At 35.4% G+C, this 20,756-nt stretch overlaps 1 protein-coding gene across 1 annotated transcript; it reads left to right on the forward strand.

The window, feature by feature from the left end:
• The first annotated feature begins 878 nt into the window (after positions 1 to 878).
• Positions 879 to 18,241, forward strand: HELB (DNA helicase B). Its single transcript, XM_011373817.2, has 11 exons — positions 879 to 1,153; positions 2,483 to 2,893; positions 3,874 to 4,043; positions 5,174 to 6,055; positions 8,739 to 8,913; positions 10,050 to 10,191; positions 12,195 to 12,349; positions 14,330 to 14,411; positions 14,826 to 14,885; positions 15,549 to 15,777; positions 16,609 to 18,241. Exons 1-11 carry the CDS (start codon positions 970 to 972, stop codon positions 16,780 to 16,782), a joined length of 2,664 nt encoding a protein of 887 aa, XP_011372119.1. The 5' UTR covers positions 879 to 969; the 3' UTR covers positions 16,783 to 18,241.
• The last annotated feature ends 2,515 nt before the right edge of the window (positions 18,242 to 20,756 follow it).

The following is a 20,756-nucleotide window of genomic DNA, read 5'->3' on the forward strand; positions in this document are numbered from 1 at the left end:
ATAGTTTATGGTGTTCATCAAAGAGCACCATGATTTTCAAATAGGATCTCCATCAAGTATGAGCATCATGGCTCCAGAATTATTTTTTAAGCCAGTTTTTCTCTCTTCCAGTTCGCTTCCCCTGTTCCCGTCTATACTCTGGGCTACAAATATATAGGGTTTTTTTGTTTGTTTGTTTTTGTTTTGTTTGTTTGGTTTTTTGCCCCACTGTAAGCAAGTAGCAGCTTAAAGAAATTTGCAAGACGAGGGTGTACTCACCAAGGAAAAATTAAAAAGGAATTTCAATGTCACTTAATCCAGTGTTTTTCCAAACCTGGCTGTGCATAAAAACGGACATCCTGGAACATGCGTTAAAAACACAGAACCTGGGGTCCCTGCCCTCGATCCTGATACAATGCGAATGGAACGGGGACTAGAGAAATGTACCTTGAGTAAGTACCTTTAACGACAGAAATTCAACTTCTTAAGGAAACGGAGGCACAAAGCAGTCACGACTAGACAGGCGGGTCTCCGGACTGGAGATCTGCTGTTCTGTGCTTTGGCTGGTGACCAGCCGTCTTGAATGGCATGTAGATTTTTGTTCTGGGGGGGTCTCGTTTTGAAGGGCTTGCTTTTCCGGCCCGCTAGGCTCACCAGATGTGGCCCTCCCCCGCGAGTCTCTCTCCGCAGGAGACGTCGTAGGCTACGAGTTCAGTAGGTGCCACACCTGCCACTGCCCAGCGGGCGGGTTTTGCCCAGGCACCGGGTGGAGTCTGCCTGCGGTGCGCAGCGGGAATAGTTCCTCCCGCGTCTGCGCGTTGCCCTGCCCCTACCCCGCGCCCTCCCGGAGCCTCCGCCGCCGCCCCGCCCCGCGCGCGCCGCGTCCTGGGAAGTGCACGGTCTCGCAGTCGCGCCGCTGATTGGCTGTTGGTGGACCTGTTCCTAGCCCGGGTGTTCTGGACTTGGGGTCGAACTTCGGGGAACTGAGTTATGGCTTCCTTGAAACCGCTGTTGCGCGAACTGCAGGGACCTCTGCTCCCACTCAAGGACCTGGTGGAGGAGAGCGATGACTACTTGGAGGAGGATGAGGAGGATGAAGAGCCGGTGTTCGTCGATGCCGAGGAGCTCTGCAGTGGAGGCCTAAAGGCTGGCAGCCTCCCTGGGCGCCTCTGGGGTGAGGAAGCACCCTGCCCCCCGGGGATGGGATTGGAGGACGAATGAACAATTTCCCATTGTGGCCTTGTCTCAAGTCAGGCGCCCTGTCGCTGTTAACAGACTTCCTTTGGGATGGCCTAGCTGTTTTGTCCTACTACGGATAAAATAATATTAACACTATGATAGCAGGGACTTGAGCAAGTACTATGTGTTAAGTTTAAGTTCTGCATGTATTATCTCATGTAATGTTCACAGCTCTTTGAAGTCGTTTTATAGTCGAGGATATTTATAACAGGCAATGTGGGGGCTTTTAACTACTTCCCTTTCCTGCTTATAGTCAAATATGTGGTTATTTTTCAGCTACTTAGAAAACACGCATACTTAAGAAGAAACACCTTAAGGCATTATTGATTGATTAACCTTGTGTTCATAATCTGAATATCCGTGTTTACCTATGGTTTCATGTGCCATAAATTATATCTGTTTGCACATTGTGACTGATATTTAAGAATATTTTAGTGTTCAGACCAGTGCTGTCCAGTAGAATTTTCTGCGATGATGGCATTGTTATGTATTTGCACTGTCCGGAACAATAGCCCTTAGTCACATGCGGCTATTGAGAACTTGAAATGCAGATAGCGCGACCGAGTAGCTGAAATTGACATTTAATTAATTTTAGTTAATTTAAATAGTCACGTGTGTGGCTGGCACAGATTTAGACAGAAAAATACCCTGCAGGGATAAGATGATGAAGTTGCTGCCTTACTAGAGCTTACCCGCTAGTGAATTAAACAGACATTCTGTAAACAATCACAGAAATAACTGTAATATTACTTAGTGCTTAGAAGGACTAGTAAGTAGTGCTATGTAAGCTTATACGTATGAGATCCAAGGAAGTGACAGTTAAACTGAGGTCTGTAGTAAATGGGATAAACAAAAGGAGGAGACTATTTAAGGCAGATAGAACAGCTTATGCTAGGGCCCTGTGGTGGGAGGGACCACGGCATTTTTTAGAGACTGCATGAAGTTCACTTTTGGCTTAGTTCAGAGTAGCAGAGAGAGGACTGCTTTTAGAAGAAGATCAGCAGACTTTTGCCATGTACCTACCATGCTTACCTCTTGGAATACAAAGACAAATGAAACATTGTCATATTCTAGAGAGCTTACAGGGTAGTAGAGGGAGACACATAAGTGGTAAGTGGAATGTGGACACCCTAATGGACTTTGGTATAGGGTGCTCTGTGTGTGGTGGTGGTGGTGGTGGGAGTGTTCAAGAAAATGGTGGATTTGATAAAATATGGGGAGAGAGATTTTTTAAATATGCTAAATTAACTTTTCTTTGTTAAAGTTGTGATTTTTGATGAAAACACTCAAGAGAAGTGTGAAGTGCTTGGACGTTTTCCATTAACGGGTCCTTGGTGGCGAGTGAAGGTACAAGTAAAGCCCGTGAGATCAAGGAACTATCAAGTTCAAGGATTTCCATCTTACTTTTTACAATCTGATATGTCACCACCAGATCAAAAACATATCTGTTCCCTCTTTCTTAAAGACTGTAATGTCCCCAGTGATCATATAAATAAATTTTTAGCTTGGGTATCTAAAGTATCAAGCTTTAAAGACCTCAACTTTGAAAATCTTTGGGAAACATTAAGAACTTTCTACAAAGAACTTGGGAGGAATGGTCAAAAACAATCGACACAGACTGAACAGAAAGAGTCCCAACCAGATCACGAAATGTGCCTTCCTGTGGAAAACACAAGTAGGTGTGATTTTTATCATAGAGGTTTAGTGTAATTGAGATGCTTAATGACTAGCGTGTTTTAAAATATTGCTGCTATGGTATCTTGGCATAGTTATTTTTTTTAAATAACTATGGTGAAAATGTCTTTATATTGCTTTTGGAGCATGTCATTGACATTCCAAAATGTCAGTGTGTTACAACTAAATATAAAGTTTTTATGCCTGTTGCTCTTATGCAGTGAATTTATAAAGAAATACAAAACAACAAAATTCCAGGTTTTCCTCATCTTTAATGTGAAGAAATTGAGTGAGATGATCTTTAGGCTTTTTTCAGTTCCTTTCCTGCTCCAATTCTGTGTTTCTCTCTCTTTCTTTAAGTTTTGTGTCCATAGGATTACTTTGAGTCATTAAGAAAAAGTTCAGTTGTCAATTAGTCTATTTAAGAAAGCAGAGGAAAAAAGTAAGAACACGAATAATCCATTTTGGAAAAATTTCAGTCTAAAATGACTTAAAATAATTTTTTAAATATGGTTTGTTATTTGGACATTTACATATATAGATGGAATGTTTCATTTCTTAGTTATATTGAATAAATTTGGCAGAATGTCATCGAATGACTTCAGTGACAAAAAGATCATGATTATAGTCAGAAAAATGATTATAAAGGCTAATATGTAAATAACTTATGTTTTATGCTTAGCTTTGAATTCATATTTATATTATCGAGTCAAGAATTTTATTCTAGTTGTTTGCAAGCAAAAGGAAACAAAAGGCTAAGAAGTAGTTATCTGAGCATTTAAAAAACATAAATTTTGGTGTTAAACACAATGAACAAAAGAAATTGTTATAATATCGATTTTCTTGCTGGTTAAAGTAGATTTATTCATCTCTCTTTGATTTGGATTTCTTGAACTGATAGTGCTTAGTGAAACAGTCCATCAAATCTCTTGTTCTGTGAGCTAATTTGTATGTTTTGATTTATTTTCTGATATCCTGTAGTTCCATTTATAAATGTAATGACAGCGTTGCGGTTTCCAAAAATAATGGAATTCCTTCCAGTTCTTCTGCCTCGACACTTTGAACAGCTAATAAGCTCAGGTTCCAAAGAGGTGTTGGAAAAGATAGAAGAGATTTTAGGTGCATGTCCGTGGAAACTTGGGTTTAGTAAAGTAAGTACGACATTTGCTTAGCTTTTAGTAATTATATATAAGGCAGGATATCTCAAACTTGACAATTGTATCTCTTTCAAAGGAAAAAAAATTGTATGGACTTAAGTGTTGATTTATTTTTCTTTGAGTGTTACAACTAAATATAAACTTTTTATTTCTATAGTTCTTATGCAATAAGTTTATAAAGGAAAACAAAATAACAAAATAAACGCCATTCAAATTAATAATAATTTACTTATATAATTTAATTTAATATGACAAGTTTTTTTGTAGTTTAGTTACCATTTGCAACTTGAGTCTAAATTTCATTGGAGACACAAGTTCTTATGAGTTTGGCAAATCCATTCTGCTGTGCAACTCAGTCCCCCACTTTCCCATTTGAACTTTTGAAAACTTTCACTATTTATATGATACAGCATAATATCATTTGATTTTTTTGGTACAGTAATATCATTTACAAATGACTATACTGTTATTATTAAAGACCAAGAGCAGTAAAGTGGCACTATGTGGTGTTGGAAACCAAATGTGGCACTTAAATTTTGGCAGTACTTGGTTAAAGGTGGCTTTCCAAATGCAAATACAATTTAAAAATTCTGAGATAATTTTTGGATCCCCAAGAATGTTGACAGACTCCCTGTGGAGGTGATGGTATAAAAGAGAGAGCTCTTCTGTAGAGAAAGACTTTCCATAGTAGGGAGTTAATACAAAAATATCTAAAATTTAAAATAAAATTAAAGAATAGTAGAAGCAATACTTAGAAACGCAGATGCTGGAAGAAATAGCAGAAAGTATTGGAAATGCCTTTAGAGACATGGAAAGGGTGAGTCAGGGAACTCCTGTTTTTAGTGGTAAATCTCAGAGTGTTTATTTGACTTTTAAAATCAAGTGTACTGTTTTGAGAAAGTTTAATTTTAAAATTATATAGATCTCTAATCACAAGACAGTCTATTAAAAACTTTAGTGATGTTTTAGGTACATAGTTTTTGTTCTCCAAATTTAGTTAAAATAACGTGTCTAATGGGACTTAAAAAATTATTAACAAATAACACTGCTTTTACTATAATTCTAATACTACTCATCAACATTTATAATTTTTATAAAGCAACTTGAACTTTGTTTTCTTAAAGATAACCTACAGAGAACTGAAGCTTTTGCGATGTGAGGCGAGTTGGACAGCGTTTTGTGAGTGCAAGTCTCTTATCCAGTTGATGACTGATTTAGAGAAGAATGCATTAATAATATATTCTAAACTGAAACAGATATGTAGAGAGCATGGGCACACGTATGTAGAAGAAGCTGATTTAACCTCTCAGTTGTCAGACCAAATGTCTTTTCTTGATGTTTGGATGTCTCTGAAGTTTTTGAAGGATATCAATGTGGTGACATATAATAAGAGGGCCTGTATTTTTCCTTATGACCTTTATCAGGCTGAAAGAGACATTGCCTCTTCAGTAGGTGACCTGATGATGAGGCCTCCATGGCATTTACATGTCGATGTCAAAAAGGTGCTTGCGTCTATTCATATCACAAAACCTGAGAATTCAAGAAGTGATGATACATTGAATGAAAGTAAACCTGATGAAACAAGCTTAGAAACTTCTGCGGACATTCTGAATGCACAGGAGAGTGGTGACCATATTTGGGATACGGGTGAAAATGAAGATGATGCAGAAATAAGTGACGATCAACTGGATCAGGATCAGGTGGCTGCTTTGAAAATGATTTGCTCCAATGCTGTGACCGTCATAAGTGGGAAAGGTGGTTGTGGGAAGACCACAATTGTTAGTCATCTTTTTAAACATATAGAGGTATTGGAAGAAAGAGAAGTGAAAAAAGCTTGTGAGGACTTCGAACAAGACCAGGATGTGCCAGAAGAATGGATTGCCTTTACCGAGCAAAGTCCACTGAAGGCAGACAAGGCTATAGAAGTTTTACTTACAGCACCTACAGGGAAAGCAGCTGGCTTACTGAGACAGAAAACTGGTTTTAGTGCTTATACGCTATGTCAGGTAAAACCTTTTATATTTTTTTTTCTCTAGAGAAAACATTTGCTTTAAAGACAAATTTTACTAGTTGATTTTTCATTTCTTCCTGATGACCATCAGTAGGTATTTCCTGAATGTCTTCCAGATCCCTGCCTTATAGGAGCTAATCCTAAATGATCAGTGCCATTTGAAACAACCAATCCGTAAACTGTTACTGGTTTGCAGTGAGATAGGAGCTAGTGTAGAAAGTCAATCACTGTTTCTTTCAGTGAGAAGTTCTTATGAAAAAAAGTCAGCTAAACTAAGGTATATGCCCAATGATGTAGTTAGTTTAGATTCTGACACAGGCTCTCTTTCTTATTGGGACTGGTTAAAAACATGTCATAGTCCACAGACCATATTTTAAGAAGTACTGGAGTTGGAAGGAAAAAGTTTATATTGTGTAGAGTGGAAAGTTCCATGGAATGAAGACTTTGATGATCTGGTTTAGTTCTTTATCTCCTTCATCCGCAGCAGTGCCTGGCAAATAGTAGTTACATAATAAAAATTTCAAATGAATTGATGTGCTTGAAAAAAATAATTTTGGCTGTCATTAAGAATCACGAAGTTTTAAACTTGTAGAGTGTTGTTGGTTCCTCTAGCCCTGACCGCCATTTTGTAGATCAAGGAACTTAGTTGTTGGAAGATTTCTGAAGGAAAATATTAGGGGAAAAGCCTTTTTGAAGGTATTGAGGAAAAGGATCATAGTGTGTTGAAGGTTTTGAAGTGACTGCATTGATTGGAGTGAAGTCTGTGTATGGCAAAATAATGGAAAAACTTTAGTTTAGACTGAGAATTTGAGCTTTAAAGTTGGTAAAGTATTTTGACATATCATTAGATCCTTGATAAACCAGTGAAGTGGGTAAATGATGCTATCTCTGTTTTACAAAAGAGCCAGTTGAAATTTGAGAATGTTAAACGACTTGCCCAAGATCTTAACCAGGTGCAGAACTAGCACTTGATTTCAGATTTCTGACCCCTGCCCACCGCCCCCCAGCCCCAGCTTGTTGTACTTTCTACAATGCCATAGTTTCCTCATTTATTGTAGACTTTAAAACCTAACAAAGAATCTTGGACTTCATTTACTGGGAAGTCATTACTGGGTTTCTAAGCAAGGAAGTGAAGCGAAAGCAGTTTTAAAGAAGATTGCATAGAATTATAGAGCTACGAGCCGCCTCAGAAATTACTTCGCTCACTACTTTTATTTGTTACGTGAGTGAACAGAGACCTGGAGAAGTTCAGTGTAGCTCATTAGTGGTGAAAGGATCTTCCGATCAGTTTATGATTTTTCCCATTACACTTTCATGTCTGATTAGTCTGAAGGATTGAATTAGAAGAGGAGAGGCCAGAGAAGGATCGTTATTAAATTTCATCTTATGTTCCAACTCCAATCAACTGGTAGTATCTTAATATCTGCTTGGGATACTGGGAGAATATTACTGAAGTCACATTTAGGCTCAGGAGAGAGTATAACGGCATAGGAAGAGCATTAAGGTGGCACTTATGTCACTTATTTATATCCTTGGAGGGTACCTGATATAGCAGATAAAAATATAGATAATTTGAAGTATAAATATGTATCAAATATTGCATTAAAGATACTTGTACTAAACAGTCATTTGTTGTTTATCTGAAATTCAAATTTAGCTGCATGTCCTGCATTTTATCTGGCAGTCCCATCTTGGGTTAGTGTGTAGGGGAACCTGACTGTAAGGTTATTAGAGTAATCTAAGTAATCTCATAGATGGGACCTTTATTGAGTTGGTAGCACTAGACATACAGTGGAAAATGTCACTCAGGCATTTCTAAGATAACTAATTGAATATCAAAAAGAAAATAAAGGGAACAATTAGCAGTGATTCCAAATGTTCTATTGTTGAGACAAGGCCACTGCAAGAATGGTTTTTGCAGAGAATTGATGCATTTGGAAAGGAAATGTGAAGGCTTTTACTTAATAGACATGTTGAATCTAGTTTCAGTAGAAAGCAAAGATATACCATTTAAAAAATCTGTATAGACAGTATATATATATTTATAATATAGAAACCTTTCTGGAATGATAGAGATAAAAATATTTAACATTATCTGCCTGTAATTTTACAAATTTTTTCTCATCTATATTTTTTAAATAGTAAATATTACCTCTGTAATAAATAGTGTTTTGGTTGTTTTGTTGTTGGCGGCGATAGTTTTTTAAATGTTGGAGAAGTAAGGGAATTTAGAATACTAGATGAAAAAGTGGTATTTTCATAGATTGAAAAGGCAGCCCTTTATTACCAGGATGAAGTATTATAGTGGGAGAAGAGGAAGGTTTAAGTGATTGGGTTAACTCAGAAGGCCAAAAGAAGGTTTATTTGGGAACGGAATCTGATCAAAAGCGATAAGAGAAGGGTTGAGATTTTTGCAGCGGAGTATTGATGTGTGTGAAGCTTGTTAAATTAAACAAAGTAGTTATTAGGAAGCACTTTTTTGAATGATTTGATCTATGTTTTTTATGTATTCATCTCTATAACTTTTGTATTCTCCATTTTTCAGCCTTTCCCTCTATATTATGCTACCTACACTCCCCATGCCCCAATTTAAGAGTTTTGTTTTAAAATAACATATAAAATATATAAATATGTAAATTTTATAACCTGAACTTAGAAATGTCATACTTTGCTTGCAGATCAATTTTAGCTTCTATTTATGGGATAAAAAATCAACCAAAGACAGTCCATGGAAGTTTTCTTCGGTGAAAGTTCTGGTTGTGGATGAAGGGAGTTTGGTATCTGTAGGGATCTTCAGATCCGTTTTATATTTATTACTTGCACACTCCAAACTTTCTAAGCTTATTATCCTCGGTAAGTTAAAATATTGTCGTGATTCCAGTTGTTTAGTTCAAAGCATTAGCATTGTGGTTAAGTGGCTGCATATACCATTTCGCTGCTTTAATATCCATATCCTACAGGTAAGAAGCCATTTGAGATCAATCTGACCACTCTCTTCAGAAGTTAGGGTGGTTCTTTAAGCCAGGATGTTAGCAGGCTAGGATGTGAATGAAATAGAGTTGTGAGGAGTTACTACTGATCACCTAAATGATTACTATTAAAATGGTAAAAATGTCATAGAGTAAATCAGGATGTAGATTTATTTGGAAATAATAAAATAGTCTGAATTATAGACCATTTAAAAGTAATTTTATAAAGTAATAACTCAAATTAGACCTCACCAGCCTCTTAAGTTGTTTGCAATTCTGGTGAGATTCAGTTAGATTCTGTGGGGTAGTGCTAATACTATGATTTAATGGAGAAAAAAAAATAGAATTATAGTATGAGAATCGAATTGTATATAAGTAAATTTTTTTAGGTACTTGGAGATATTTTATAAGTAGTTGATTCTATTAGTGGCTTAAGCATTCTTCCATCTTCCACCCAGAAAATAGTTTTTCTTATCTCTAGGGTTTGTTTGTTTGTTTGTTTGAAGTAAAAACAAACAAAACCAAAATGTTATCATTACATTACTGGAATTTATCTGTTATCAAATGCATTGAGTTTATTTTTTATATGTTTATTTTATTTATTTGAGGCCATAAATTCTTCCATGTTTAAGTCAGATGTTGAGCAAGACTGAATAAGTGACTAAGTACTAGATATGTAAGGCCTGTTTTTTTCTTTACACATTGGCTAAGATATATGCCCCCACACAGTTTGCCTGTGGTTATAGGTATGAAAGAAGTTTGATTCAAATTTTACCTTGTTGTGTTTTCACTATTTTTTATATCTTACATTGTTTAACTTGAATGGATCTTTTAATTCGTTTAATATTTTTAAAGACAGTGTTCTCAAGTAATTCTAAACGAAGATTTTTTCGGCTTTTTTTCTCAGAGAAGTCTTTATAATTATAACATATGTCAGTAGGGAGAAATAAAAGTAATTTCAAAATTGGAGGACCCCATTTACCTAAAACCTACTGTATTTATTTTTTTCCCCCATTTTAGGTGATATTAGACAGTTACCCAGCATTGAACCTGGTAACTTGCTGCAAGACCTTTTTGAGACTCTTAAGTCAAGAAATTGTGCTATTGAACTAAAGACAAATCATAGAGCAGAATCTGAGCTAATTGTGGACAATGCTACAAGGTATACTATAAAATTTGTTGTATTCAAAATAAAATGTCAAAAAAATACATACTAGCTTTTGAATTAGGGTGAGTCAGTGCGGTGCATTTACTATGCCCTTTCAGCAAACCTATACTTCATTTTTATATATATATATACCTTTTTCTCCTCAGTTGGAAATATAAAGTTAGTATTTTCATTACTGATCCAGCATAAATTATTATTGAAAGTTAAAAATGAATAAGCTTTCCTCATTTAAAAAGTGTACATGTGGATTAGAGTCGCATCAAGTTTAGGGACTAAAATAAGCCCAAGGGAAACAGAGACTTAGAAATGAGTTCAGTAGAGTTCAGGGGAGAATTCGGGAAGAAATTTCCCATAGTTTTTGTAGGGAGCCCCAAGCAAAAGGAGAAGGGGAAGGGGAAAGGAAAGGGCAACGGGGCGTGTCACTCCTTGATGAGTCTTGGTGGCACCCAAGGCCTATTACTGTCCTTAAAGTAGGGAAGAACACTTCTCTTTCCTTAGTTTTTGTATAAGCCTTTAGAGTGGTATTTTATAATAGCTATAATGAGACCTCGGAATACTAAGAGACTGTTTCATTCATTGGCCAAAATTTATCTTTGTTTTGACTCTCTTTTACAAGATACTGTTTTTATTGCTTGAACATTCTCTTGGTTGGATGTCAGCAGAAACAAGAACACTAAAGCCTTCTTTCTCTGTGTCCCTGTCTATCCTACATAGGATAGTGGGAATAGAGGAAGAATTGACAGGAATAGGGTAGATGATATAGGTTTGTATTAAGACATTAAGAAAAATAATGCAGTTGAATGTGTACTATTCTTTTTCTATAACCCTTCTGCTCCTACCTAAAGGCTACTTCATTTCGGGGATGTTGGTAGATGATTAATCATTTTAAAGTCTAAAAAATCTTAGGAGAATCTAAAGCACATTAGATTTCTGTGAACTAGGTTTTATCTGAAACTTAGGAATTTCTTTAGTAACCCTTTTAGATAATTGGGGTGAGCTGTGTTCCTTTCATCATTTCTTCTTAATCATCATCATATTTAATGACAGAAGGATCCCAGTGGTATCAGGGAAAAACCCCTAGAGATAGAAATATGTTATATGTCTTGGGTCAAAAGCAAAACAGGAAATCCATGGTAATTCTCAGTCTCACAGAAATTAAATCTGGATTATTTCCAGCAGAGACAGTCTTCTTCCCTCTCCTTTCTTCTCTTGCAACCCTTTTGGGAAGGGTTGAAGGTGACGCAGTAGGGTACCACCATCTTTGACAGCCAGGCTGCTGTTAGGTCTTTGCAGGGAGTCAGTTTTCTTCCAAATACGACCAAGAAGAGACTCAGTTATGACAAGGTGCCTACCCTTTACTCGGTTTTCTAATATAATTTGCTAGTCTTGGGAAGTATAACAAAGGGGAGATGAGGAGATAATAGAAGCAAAGAGAAGATGTGGATACTCGGGTCAACTGGAAAAATAAGGCCATGTGTATGATATACACAGAAGAAAGGAGAAAAAGAAAGAGTATGATGTAAGCGTGTGGATAAAGCCCCAAAGAGTGCAAATTAATTTAAATAGAAAGTGACATGGAGCCAAATGGGCCCAGATTGGCCCCTAGGTCCCCTGCTTTTACCTCCGTAGCTTTGGGCAACCCACTAGTTGACTAAGCCTCGTGTTGCTCGTCTGTGAAGTGAGGATACCTAGTTTGTATGGTTCTTCTGCAGTCTGAAGAAAAGTAGGTCAGGTTCTCAGAATGGTGCTTAGTAAATTCCTTATCTTTTCAAATGCTTTGAATTTGCTGGGGATGGGGGACTGATTGCTAAATATAACTTTATGGTCCTGCTTATTCTATTTTAAAACTAATTTACTAGTTATAATGCATATATGAGTAGCCTTTTTGCCCTATTTCTCAATTAACAAATATTAATTATTGTAATGACATTATCTCTGATCATATATGAAGATGCGTTTTTTGGATACTAAAGTTCTGGTATATTACTTTATTTAAGAATCTCAAAACGCCGATTTCCAAAATTCGATGCAGAGCTGAACATTTCTGATAATTCGACACTCCCTGTCTCAGTACAAGATAAAACATTTATTTTTGTCAGACTCCCAGAAAACGATGCCAGTTCTCAGTCGTCGAAAAGTGATCATCAATCTCGTAAGTATAAGCTTTTATGTTGTGTAGGCTAAGTATTTCATTTTTGTAATACAGTTATTAAATGACTAGTTATAATTTTATTTCATGGTAGGGATATATATTGCTAGTAAAAAAAAATTAGACACTGAAAATAAATGAACTAATTTATTAATCATCAAAAGCAGATTACTCTAGAGTTTTATAAAGAAGTAAGCTCTTGTCACAGCCATGCGAAGGGCTCAATAAATATTTGTTGAGTGAATAAATGGATGTAGATGATTAATTTAAAATAAAGCAAAGCCCCAGTAATCTAAGTTCATTCAGGAGAAAGCATATCTTAATGAAGTTTTTCATTTACAGCAACTGGAAAATAAATTATCTTGAGTACATTTGTGATACAAAAGTAATGGCTGTCAAACTGTTGCCAAATTGAGCCCTAATAGTTTTATTTCTTATGAAATGGACAAACATTGCTTCTAATTATGGGTGTTAAGATGACGCCATGACAGGGCAGAGAAAGAGGATGGGATAGGAAATCTTCTCCCTTATATATATGACCCCTGTCCCATCACTTAACCATTTGTATTTCAGGAATCATAGTGACAATGCCTGTGGAGCTGTTGTGAGGGTTGAGGGCATTCATCAGTTTCGAGGCACTGTATAAATGGTGTTTTTTTTTAATGAATAATAGATATTAATTATCTATTGCAAGTGAATTTATTTAAATTGATTAAACCTTTCGATCTTTATTTCTATTATAAACTTCCTTAGCAAACTTTTTAAAATAGTGTAATGGTTTACTCAAAATTGAATTAGCAAAGATTTAAATAATTATTATTGAGAATTTATTGTAGTTGCCACAGTTCTTAAGGGTATATCCTTCCTACTTAGCGACTTTCACTCTGTGAAATTAAGTAATATACAACTTTATCTGTAAGCCTTCCCTCATTTGTGCATGTCACCAATCTCAGTTCCCTTGGGTTAGTATTCATGTACATGTTGCAATATTCCTTTTTTCTTTTTAAATGGAATCATATAATACATAGTAGTCTGTAAATGCTTTGCTGGTTTTTTTGATTATAGAAATAATTTATATTCCTAAAAAAGCCGGTGGTACAGAAGTGTTTGAAGTCGTATTTCACTGTAATCTTCCTCTCACCTCTTCCCTCAAGACAGTTCCATAAAAGTCACATACCTAGTAAGAGCTGGGTATTTATCCTTTTAAACCTTATTATATCCATATATAAACCTATATTATTTATTTTAGGTTAAATTGGATTATAAGCTGCATATCGTTTTGTGATTTTTAAAATTAAATATATAGTGAATAATGAATAGATAATATTTATTTTCACGATAGCTCAGATAATAGTAAGTACTAGAACAGATGAAGAACATGAGACTTAGATGGTTCAGTAACTTGATCTCTTCGTTACTCCATTTAGATCCACCTAAAATATGGTTAGTTTTATTTCTGGTATCTATTGTTTACATTAATGAGAATGTACTTTAAAAAAAAAAAGTCTGTTTCAGAATGGTAGCAGAAGTTAACTGATGCTATTTTTCTATCCTAATTAAAATCTTCATCTGGAAAATTAGTTTCTTCTTTAAGAGAATTGAATAAATATTCCTTAGAGTCATATAGTACTTTCTCATTGATAACTAATAAGTTACTGAGTAAATTATTCCCATTATCACAGAGTACAAAGACCTAAGACAAGCTTCATAGCCGAGCTAAAATTTTAGAGATGTTAAAATGTGACAAAAATATATATGTTAGAATCAATGAAATACAATGAACATATTGAAATACGTACATACTGATCTGTTAGATGTAGAGAGAGTGGAAAAAAAGCAAGGAGCAGAGCAGCACGATCTTTTTTGTGTAAAAGAAAACAACATTCTTCGACCCTTTAGCAGGAATTCTGAATTTGTTTCTCCATAGAAACAATGTTATAATTTCATGCTTTTCCACTTTAACTTTTTCTTTTGAATTACCAGATTTATATTCTGCTGTTACAACTTTACTTAAAGAAAACGACCTACAATGTGCAGAAACATCACAATTTATTGCGTTTAGAAGGTAAAGCATTTATAACATTTTAAAGTTTTTAATCCAGCTTTTAAATCTCATTACTTATTAATATAGTAATAATAAGTAATTAATAAGTAATAACATTACTTTTTAATATACTGTTTGAATAGGAGACTCTCATAGTTCATCACTGTTAATTCTCTCTTATTTTGAAGTATTTCTTTGTTAGACATGGCAGAGGGCAGTTTCTAACAGGGCTCTTTCTACCAAATTTTATATTTGGAAACTCACAGGAAAGCTGAATGGAACAAAGGTTTATGCTGAGATAAAATGTATAAAATACTTTTTCCTGGAGAAAGTCCTGGAGTCGTTTTATAGAATCCAGTGTGTCATAATTATTGATAACAGAAATGAGCACAAAACATACTATTAAGGCGACTCTTGCATTTTCATGTGTTTCAGGCAAGACTGTGATATCATCAACGACTGCTGTTGCAAGCACTACACAGGCCACTTAGTCAGGTGAGCACTAAAGAACTGAAATCTTGAGGACAGTCCACCTTGATTTGCTGTTCTTTTGTTTGTTCTGAGATTTATCACGGTAGGTGATTCTATCACCTACAGGTAATTTCACCTTTTCATGTATGTAAAAGAGGATACAGATATGGACTGTTCCTCATAAAGTTGTAATAAGGACAAAATGAAATAACATACCTGAAGCACTTATTGCACTAGCTGGTATATTACCAACATGTTTTCATTTGCTGCTATTATTTTAATACCTTATAATTATTATCATAGAAATATGTGTAAGTGCTGTAGGACCTGAAATAGGGTAGTGATAGGAGAGATTGGAGAGAAGAGGATGAATTTAAAAAGTAGAATTACTAAGATTTTTGGTAACATTTAGAATCGAGAGGGAAATAGGGACATCAGCATTTATGCCAGGACTTCTAACTTGAAAACTTTGGCTGGGAAATGTCACTGAGTCCGAGGTGGTACAGAGAGGGTAGTAATCACATCATGACTATGGGAGCCTGAGTTGTTGCGTTTGGGAGAACAAACGAGAAATAAAGTATGGAAATTATCTTGAGGACTGAATTGGATCTGAGTGGGAGTTTATGCTTAAATGAAATGAAATTAATGTTATCCAAATTTGATGATTGTTATCTTTTTCTAATCCAGAGACCATAAGAATAGACTTATATTTGGAGTCGGTGATAAAATTTGTTGTACTAAGAATGCATATCTCTCGGACTTACTGCCTGAAAATACCTCCAGCAGTCAGCAAAATAAAGAACTAGAGGCCAGCAGTGAAGTCTGTAATGGTACTGCTCATGGTTTTGCTAATAATAAGCATGACTTTGAAAGTGGCATTAGACTCTGCAATGGAGAAATATTTTTCATAACACATGTAAGTGACAACAGAAAAATAGTACCTTTTTACTTGTTAGAGATAGATTGATTGATATTTTAAAGATAGATTTTTTAAAAAATTGCCCTGGGTTTAATTTAGAATCTAATCATATCAGAGTTGACATTCTTCTTCTATAATTTTTTGTTAAGGAGTTTTGCATCCATGTTCATGAGGGATATTGGTTTGTAGTTTTCTAATTGTGTCTCGTTTGGTTTCGGTGTCAGTAATGCTGGCTTCATAAAATATTTGGGAAGTTTTCCTTTCTCTTATGTTTTCTGGAAGACTTTGGGAAGAAACATTTTTAATAAGTGTGAAATGCTTGAGTAACAAAAACAAGGGTCGAGTAACGCTATATTTTACAAAGCATCATTTCTTTGGTTGCTGCTCAAATATAGAAACTGTAGAAGTAATCACTTTTAATTTGTTCTCAATGTATAAACACCTTCTTAAACTTTATAAGTTTATTCTTTAAGGGCTGTGAGAAAAAGTAAACTCTTTGCAAAGAGCATATGCAGACTTAAGTACAAGAAATAAAATGTATAGACTTCAGAATAAGAAAGCCAACAAAGATTGTTTTCCAGAGAGTCAAATTTGATTCAGTTTCAAGGACCAAAAACTTCCATCTGTGTTTATTCAATTATTTGGGTGTATATATATTTAGTTTGTGCTCAAGCATGAATTTTAAGCCATTTGAAATTCTTAACACTGGTAGTAAATGGACATGCCATTTTACTTATAAGGTGCTTACATTTTATGTTCAATCCAAAAATAGGATATTTTTATAGTACATTTGAAAACATACAACATGGCTTTTTGTTTTGGTGACAGGATAAAACTGATATAACTTCTGGAAAGAAAAGATTTTTGACCATTAATAATAGGGCTGGCCTGGAAGTAACTGTGGATTTTAGGAAACTAATGCAAAATTGTCGCATAAGACATGCCTGGGCAAGAACTATTCACACTTTTCAGGTAAGACTGGACATTTATGAAGCTGTTTAAATAGCTTGCTGGGCCATAGAGTACCTTGCATTATTTTCTTCCTAATTTTTATTGCTTTTATTTTTTAAATTAGGAAACAAAATGCACCGAAGTATGTAAAATACTACACTGACAATCTTTTGCTCTTTTTTGCTTCAGCACTCTTATTCAGGAACTAAGACGTCATAGTTCAGGTCTCACCTTTCAGGCTCTCCCCTCCAGCCAGGGATAGAAAGGTCAGGACCAGTAGGACTGAACTGGCCTCTTGCTTTAGTCTCTAGTGTCGCCTGGCATGGCACTGTTACTGACCTTGTCTTTACTGAAAATTTTGGTATTTTGTTCATCATGAATCTTCTCGGTTTAAATTTAGCTTTTGGTTTAAATTTTGATATTATATTAAAATATTATTTATCTTGATTGCTGAGTTTCTTGGCATCCTCTTAAATTTTATACCCTAAGCGAGTACCTCACTTGCCCTACACTTGTACTGTATCTTCCCATCTGCCTAAGAAGCAACTTCTGCTATAAATTTGTCCATTCATATGGAAACAAGGTAACTGAGATTTACACAAAGGGCATTGTAATGTTTATGTATTTTTGTGACTTGTTTTTTTGTTTGTTTAGTCAACTATTGTTGGGTATAATTTGCATACACATTTTAATTATAAAATTGGATAAGTTTTGACAGATGTGTCCCCTTTCTCTACCCTTGCAAGGCAACTGCTTTTTATTTCGGAATAATTGTAGATTCACTGAAGAGTTGGGAAGATAGCTCAGAGAGATCCTGTATTCCCTTTACCCAGCTTTTCCTAATGTGAACATCTTACATAATTCTGGTATTTGTAAAAACTAAGAAGCTACTATTAGTACAATACTATTTACTAATCTATACATTTTACTTGGATTTCACCAGTTTTTGTTCCAGGATCTAATCCTGGACTATACTGCATTTAGCGTAACTTACGTTTAAGCTCTATTTTAATACTCTTGAATTCTCATAAGTTATTTGTGGCTCTGTTATTTATCTCATTGTTTTGAGTTCCCCTCTCTGATATTGGTTTATTGCTTTAATGATGAAGCTGCATCAACCTATATTTTTTTGCAGAAAAATTTAGGTTAGCCTGTATCTCCTACTATCTTCTGCCACTCTCTCACAAACATTAATTAGTGCAAGTTTTTTTTTTTAAGTGGATGGTGTTATATTTGACTTACCCCATCTGTGGTCCAAAGAGAATTTGAAATGGCTTATAAAAAATACTCACAATTCAGCATGACTTTTAAAAATGATAAAGAAGTGATGTTAAGTGGAGAATAAAGGGAAGGATAGTCAAAGGATTCCTGCCAGATGTGGGTTGGAATGCTGATATGCATATCAACCTGTTTGCTTGCTAATGTAGACTGCAGTTTGGCTTTAAGTTCCCTTAAGACTAAATGTCTGAAAACAAGAGAGAAGCAGTCCGTTGACTGTGTCTATTGGATTAAAAACAAAAACAAAAACAAAAACAAAAACAGTTGTGAGGAAGTGCAGTATTCCTGGCTGTGAGATTCGGGAGAAATTTTTCCCATGGATCATTTTGATGGGGGTCTTTATAATTCTGGAAACTCATATCATTCAATTCTGGAAAATTTTCTTGAATAAGTTCATTAAGATTTCTTGTCCTAAATTTTCTGTTTTGTCCTTCTAGAACCTCTGTTATGTGGGACCTCCGGAAATAGTTTTCTAAATTTCTTATCAATCTCTTTTATTTTCCATCTCATTATGATTTTGTATTTTCTGAGCAATTTCCCCAAATTTATAATCTAGTTTTTCTGTTGCACTTCTGGACAAATGAAGAGTGAAGGTGTCTTTATTATTACTGGATTGAGATTGGAGTAAATATCTAAATTTTCTTTTTATTGAATCCAGCTCTGATTTCATGATCAAAATATCATCTCTTACCTCTGAGAACATTCGTGATTGTTATCTTGTATCATCAGCATAATTTGTTTCTTCCAAGTTCAGTCCAGTTCAACAAATATTTATTGAGTCAGAGTCTGTTCTTAGTGCTTACCATAGGCCAGTCCACGAAACAGACAGATAGATACCTGCCACTGTGAAGGTTACATTTGGTGGGGAAGAGTATAGAGACATACCTAACTGTTAATAAGTAAACTACATATTTTGTTAGAAGGTGGTAAAGGCTATGGAAAAGGGGTGAGGGTGGGATGCAGTTGTAATTTTGAATAGGTGGTCAGCGTAGGCCTCATTGAAAAGGTGGCATTTGTGCAAAGAGTTGAAAGAGGTAAAAGAAGTAACTATGTGAGTATCTAGGAGAAGAGCATTCTAGGTAAGGGAAAGAGCCAAGGTCAAGGTTCTTAGGTGGGAGCCTGTCTGACATATTTGAAGAACAGGAACAGCAGGGAGGTCAGTGTGGGAGAGTGGCAGAAGATGAGGTCAGAGAAGTAAAGTAGGGTAAGCTGGGGGTGGGGGGTGGGGTAGGAGGATAGGGGGCCAAGTCACTTCCTAAGGCCTTCTAGGACTATATATTATCTAGTATAGTAGTCTAATCTGGCCCATCACCTGTTTTTATAAATTAACTTTTATTGGAACTCAGTCACATTCATTTATATATTGGCTATGACTGCTTTTGCACTATATAGGAAGAGTTGAGTAGTTGCTGTAGAAACCATCTTGCCTGCAAAGCCTAAATATTTATTCTTTGACCCTTTACAGAAAAAAGATTTTTGACCTCATTCTAAAATCCATATAGACTCTTGGATTCTAAGTCTACAAAATCATGAAGGGTGTTAATGGTTTGTATCTATTCAAACAAGTTGTAAGTTTTAGAACAAATTTAGAGAATAGATGTATATGTAATTATAAGTAAATGTATTAAATGTGCCTCCTTAAGACATTTGATAGTGTTAATAATTGAAGAAAGATTTAAAGAAATGGACAAATGATTTATAGGAGTTTATAGAGGTAAAGTTAGGTGTTCATGTCCTGCTTTCTGAGCACGCCTTTGGCATGACATTTTAATTTTTATCATCGTTAAGTGAGATATTGGGTAAACAACAGCGAGCAACTTAGATGTGGTCCTGCTTTCACAGAGTTTACAGTCCAGTGAGGATTACACTTAAGGCAGATAGTTACATTCCAGTCAGGTAAAAATTCTCTTATAGAGGAAGTACAGGATGCTGGAAAGTACATAGAAGGGGCAGCTAATGCAGAAATGGGCCAGATGGAGGCCACAGACTGGGGAGGACCGGCAGGACCACAGAGAGGTTCCTTATGCTGGAGGGAGCATGGCTCATGGGGAGGAAAGGGGGAAGGAGGGAAGGGAGTAGGGCCAAGGCCATACAAACCATGTTAAGGAGATAGGAGTATATTTTGAGAGCCTGGGAGTCATTAATGGCATTTGTGTAATCAAGTATCATTTAAGTCAATTTCTGAGACTCTGCAGCATCGGAAGGAAGTATTTGTTAAACTTTTATCATCTAAAGAGTTGGTTTAAACTTTTAATGTCTAAGGAGATAGAAGCGCTTGCTGTGTAAAAGATTTTTTTTTTTTTTTTTTTTTTTACTGTGGATCTATATTTTCTGCATGCCCATCTTGTCATTTGTCTCCCCACAATTCTTTTGGCAGGGGTAACGGGAACATTAGGGAGATAATGGTTCAAACCACTTATAAGTTTATGTTGGCACAGAAAATATAGGGACTAAGAATAGCCATAAAACTTAAAACTTTTCTCACAGTCACATGGAGCCATTGGACATTTTTCTTGCCTATACAATTCTTGGTTTTCTAAACTTAAAAGCAAAGGTTCATTGTTCTCTTTTGTCTTGTTTATCTTTTGAAAAAAAGTGATAAATGGGAAAGTTCAACAATGGGAAAATGTAGAAAAGCAGAAGAAAAAAGAAAACATCCAAGGCTCTTCATTTTGATAAAACTGCCTTCCTTTTGGTGATTTGTTTTATTACACATTTATATTCATTTTGCATGTGCTTTTTGGATC

Source organism: Pteropus vampyrus, unplaced genomic scaffold, assembly GCF_000151845.1.
Source record: "Pteropus vampyrus isolate Shadow unplaced genomic scaffold, Pvam_2.0 Scaffold9, whole genome shotgun sequence".
Classification (NCBI taxonomy): Eukaryota; Metazoa; Chordata; class Mammalia; order Chiroptera; family Pteropodidae; genus Pteropus; species Pteropus vampyrus.